This window comes from Pundamilia nyererei, unplaced genomic scaffold (genome assembly GCF_000239375.1).
Source record: "Pundamilia nyererei isolate P.nyererei 1_Seehausen unplaced genomic scaffold, PunNye1.0 scaffold00295, whole genome shotgun sequence".
Classification (NCBI taxonomy): Eukaryota; Metazoa; Chordata; class Actinopteri; order Cichliformes; family Cichlidae; genus Pundamilia; species Pundamilia nyererei.
Window position 1 is genome coordinate 616,425 of NW_005187696.1, and position 5,031 is coordinate 621,455.

Consider the following 5,031-nt stretch of genomic DNA (forward strand, 5'->3'; position numbering starts at 1 on the left):
AGAAAAACTATGTTCGAAAAAGGAAAAGAAGAAGAGTGTATTCTTGGGCTCTGTATGTGAAAGCCACGGTTCTGAAGTACCCAAATAAACTCGGTTCTGCTGTTTACACCAAGTTGTCCTGGAGTGGTGTAACACGTTCACACTAGAGCGCGTTTGCTGTCGCATTTTATTTGTAGTGTGAACAAGCAGACAAAAAAATCGGATTTGATCAAAAAATCGGAATTGAACATTAAGACCTGCAGTGTGAACGTAGCCTTCGTCTCCTACATGGTAAGTATGATGTAATTATTGCTCTAAAATAATTAGGGGCCGGTATGTAGGAGCCATATGAGTTGTTCCTTTTTGACTAAGTGGGTTGGTTTAAATGGACTCACTGTATTGGTGCATGGGTGTGGGGCGTGTCTCATGGGTGTGGTAGATGAGAAATGTGGTTGCACTCACCTGTTCACCGCACCTGATGTTGATGAGCAGAAAGGTAGGGTGAGCATGAGGCAAAACTTTCTGTTGACCGCAGCTTGAATGATTTTGATGTATTTTGACTGGAACTTGATGGTTTATGTATATTTGTTCACTAATTGATGCCATAGGCCAAACTGTAAGTTGGCATTGTAATTAGTGCAGTTATTGGTGAGTTGCAGTTATTTGTTTGTGCATTTGTTTAATAGTTAATCCCATGTGGTGATTTATATATTGGACAGTTGCATGTGGAATAAAAGGAGCAAATGGTACAGAAGTGTATTTTATCAGTTTGTTGTTGCGAGTCATCTGTGTCCTCATGTTTAGCCTGCCGCGGCCATTGGTTGAAGGAGCCGCAACACTACATATGAAATATGGTTAATTCAAAACAAGAACGTCAACTAAGAAAATGGACAAATGGTGTTCTCACCCACTTTGTCACAATGAGATTTGAAAATCATTGTATTTTGCCTTTAGATTTATTAACAAAATTGGATTTGGGTTTGTATCTATAATCGTTATTAACTCATTCACTGCCAGCCATTTTCAAGTGGCTGGCAGTGAAACACAACAAGACTTGCACCACATTTTTGTCTCACTGCGCAATCCCATACGTGCTCAAACCCTGCACCTCCTTGCAGGTCTACTTTTACTGCTGGTAGGCTTCAGTTCAACTTACGTTGACTGCCATTGACGTCTATGGACGTCAATGGCAGTCAACGTAAGTTTTTCAATTGACGTCTATAGACGTCAATGGCAGTGAATGAGTTAATAATAATTTAAATGATAAAATAATGGAGGAAACAAACTGTGTGGTGTGCAGAAACAATAAAGATAGACTTTAGTCAAAACCCTGACAGTGAGGAAATTTGCAGCACAGACGGATCAGTGATACTAAATAAAACAAACACATTAACATGTGGTGCTGTGGATCACTGTAATTAATGCCTTTGATCTGTCAATACTTTGTGCTGATAAATCACTGCTTACAGAGACAGATGTCAGAGCTAATTAACACTTTTGAAGTGGGAGCAATGGATCACTTTATTATACTGAGAAAACTACAAGTAACCAGTATTTTCACAACAGCAGCATGACGAAGTCCAGGTGCTGGTTTTCCAGTGTGTGCGTCTGATGGCCCAAAGCTGACTCAGAGCTATAACACCATCCATGGCTGCAGCATGGAACAGATGTGGGTGTGACATCTCCCAGAGGAGTCCAAATCGTCATCAAACAGCCCTACAGAGACAAAAACGTGAAAATATAAACAACCAGACTATCAGCAGAGATTTAACTACTTTAAGACCTCTGTGAAAATCATTTACAGTATATATCACAGAATTTAAGGCCTTTATAATCAGAGCATACAGAGAAAAGTACTGAGCTGAATCAATTTCAGTTTTCGTTTCTCATGATATATATTGTATTAACAATTAAATTTCATTATCTGTGTCTTTGCCACACAGGTGTAGATACTGTAGGTTCAGTGAATTCTTACATTGCACTGATTAGAATATACTGGACATTCAAAGCTAAGATTCAGCGCACCGTGTTAGAGGCTGGGATTTGATGAATTCATCATATATACAACCTTTGATCATCTTTTATGTCCAGTTGAGAATGAATCTGTGCACTCACATATTAAATGAACTGAAATCAGTAGTGTGATCTCCAGTCTTGATATATTAAATGTGAGAACTGACAGATGTTATTTTAATCAGCCTGTCTCAGTTGTTTTAACTCTTAAGTATCACAAAGTAATGTGGTAACATCTGGACTGACGAGTTTACTGTCAGCATTTTAATCGCTAGTTTAAAGGCTGTAGGCTGCAGCTGTTGCTCTAACGCTGTATAAATGTAACAGGCCTCAGTGCTGGTTCTAATAGTCTGAGCTGCTTTCAGCTTTATTTGTGAAGAGCACAGCAGCTTAGAGAACACGTAGCGAGCTCGTACAGCTGCGACGTAAAACTTTCATGAGCTAAGATGACCTTAAAATAACGGGGCTACGTGCGGTGATGCTAGCGTTAGCCATGTTAGCACGTTACCTTCACAGGTGGTCAGACAGGCACTCAGTCAGAGGTTGTGCTCTCCGTTTCGCTGCAGGGTCCCTCCCGAGGCTGAACGGCCTTTGTACAAGCACACACGCTTCTTAGCAGGGTGAAGCTATGAGCTAGAAAATTCCAGGCTGGCAGACAGCCTGTGTCTGACCAACCAATCTCCTTTGAATAGCAGCAGGATTTTTAAAATGAAGTTGTTAATCCAACTGCTAATCCACATGTTAATCCCTGAGCGAACAGGAAAGGGAAATGGATTTTGAAATGCAGTTTATTAAAGTGCAATTCAAAAAAGTTTTTTGAAATGAAGACTTAAAAAGCATTTTAAAAATCAGTTTATTAAATTGGAATTCAAAAATGAATTTACAAATGCAGATTTTATTCTACAATTCATTATTTAAGCACGAATTTTTTTATTTTATTTCGATGCGTGTGGCTCTTGTGGTCCTCCATACCAGCTCAATAGGGGACCCGGGGTTTAAGGCTCATTAGAGCCACCGAGAACATCGGACTCCCGGAACATTGTTTTCAGACCTCTGTGGTCTTTCGCTACTTGGGTTAAGCACAATATATAAGTCACAAAAATGTTATTGTTTGGCTTTTTTCAGTGTTTTATTTGTCCTTGATTAAATCGGTTTTGCTGAAATTAAAGTTCCAGTTTTCACACAGCTGAATAAACGTCAAACAGAAAACTGATTGAACTGAAGTGTGAGATGGACTCCAATGTCCTGTTATATTTTAGGGAGCAAGGAGCAGATGGCTGCCTTTAATAAACTCCTGAAGGCTGAACGGTCCCATTTCATAGCCTCGCACTTCCAGTCCTCTTGGTCTGCGATTTATAAGAGAAAAGGCTTGAAAGCACTCTCCACCTGTGAGCAAAAACAAACCCCACCCCCCCTCTGCCTTTCCTATTCGTCCAAAAAAGTACCATGTCGACCAATCAAAAAATGATATGGCAACGTGGCATTTAGTTGTTTAGGAAGGGGGAAGTTTTAGGAGTTATGGCGGTGTTTTGAGATGTGAGAGATTTGCGACGTTTAGCGCAAATCTTGTGTAGTTAGTGTGTAGTGTAGTCAATAGTGTTGTTGTGTGTCAGAACAATGAGGCGACTGCTGAGTGTTACAGGTGTTACAGCAGTGATACATCTCCTGTTGTCAGGCCTGCAGGTATCAGGCTGTTGGTCTCCTTCATCTCATAGTGGACAGGAATTATTTTTTTGGAGTGGCACAAATGATTTGTGTGGCATCAGATTTGATGCAGAACTATGGAAGCCCGTTTCCACCACTAAAAAAAAAAAAGGATCCATAACTCAAAATTTCGAGTTATTTTCTCGAAATTTCGAGTTATTTTCTCGAAATTTTGAGTTATTCTCTCGAAATTTCGACATATTAACTCAAAATTTTGAGAAAAGCAACTCGAGTTAGCAGCTGCCAATCAGTAATCTACGTGAATGACGTCATTTCCATGTTACCCGGAAGCTGAAGCCCTCAGCTACAAATGCTACAGCTAAGCTACCGGTATTACATCCAGTCGTGAATGCACAGATTGCTGAGTGCTTTCAGCCTGGCTTCACAAATGATGAAATCCCTGTGTTATTAGCTGAATCACATGGTGTTACTATCAGCAAACATCATACTTTAATTTGTTGGGATCCGTTTTTGAGTGCGCGGTCCTGCGCCATATGCTTCCGGGTAACAAGAAAGCGACCTCATTCACGTATATTTTTGATTGGCAGAGCTAACTTGAAATTTTGAGAAAAGTAACTCGAAATTTCGAGAAAATAACTCGAAATTTCGAGTTATGGATACTAGCTTTTTTTTTTTTAGTGGCGGAAACGGGCTTCCATACAGAACAGCTGTTCTGTAAATAGTTTGAAATGTTTATTTAAAAAACGCCTTGGCTGCATTTAAAAAAAAAAAAAGCTGCAAAAAACTTTGTTTGCCAAACTGAGTTACTTTTTTGGAGAAGTAACTATATAATTAATTGCCCACCATTGGTCATTATATACTGTATTTTGCAGACAGAGTTACAGACTCTCTCAGAGCTTTATAAAAAAAGAAAAAAAAGAAAAGAAAATTGTTTTCAAAATTGGAGTTTAAGTTATTTTTTACTTCCAATAGTGTTAACATGCTACACAGGTCATGAACAAGATTTTTTTTTTTTTCCCATTTTCATTGTAATTGGGCTAAAGCAGTTAACTAAAAGTAGTCTAACATAAATGTAAATGCTGTAATTTGATGATTTTAATAAACCATGAAACTTCGATGGATTCGATGCCAGCGTGACCACAGTGCACATGTCTGATGTCGCTCACAGTGGTCCAAGAGATCGCTCAGGGAGTTTGTGTGTTCGCTCAGACACGTGAAAAATTAGAGGGAACATTGACCACAACATAACCTAACAGACCTACACCTTAGTTGACAGTAGAGCTGGGCGATATGAGATTTTTTCATATCACGATATGTTTTTTTCATTTCAGGCGATAACGATATCCATCACGATATAAGCCAAATAACTATTTG

At 39.1% G+C, this 5,031-nt stretch overlaps 1 protein-coding gene across 1 annotated transcript in view; it reads left to right on the forward strand.

The window, feature by feature from the left end:
• Window positions 1-363: 363 nt before the first annotated feature.
• LOC102194806 (mucin-5AC-like) overlaps window positions 364-5,031 on the forward strand; it is a gene marked incomplete at its 3' end in the record, with an annotated part of 12,316 nt that continues 7,648 nt past the window's right edge. Inside the window, exon 1 of the mRNA XM_005751002.2 lies at window positions 364-475. Coding sequence (XP_005751059.2) covers window positions 419-475 — 57 coding nt within the window. The remainder of the gene's footprint in view (window positions 476-5,031) is intronic.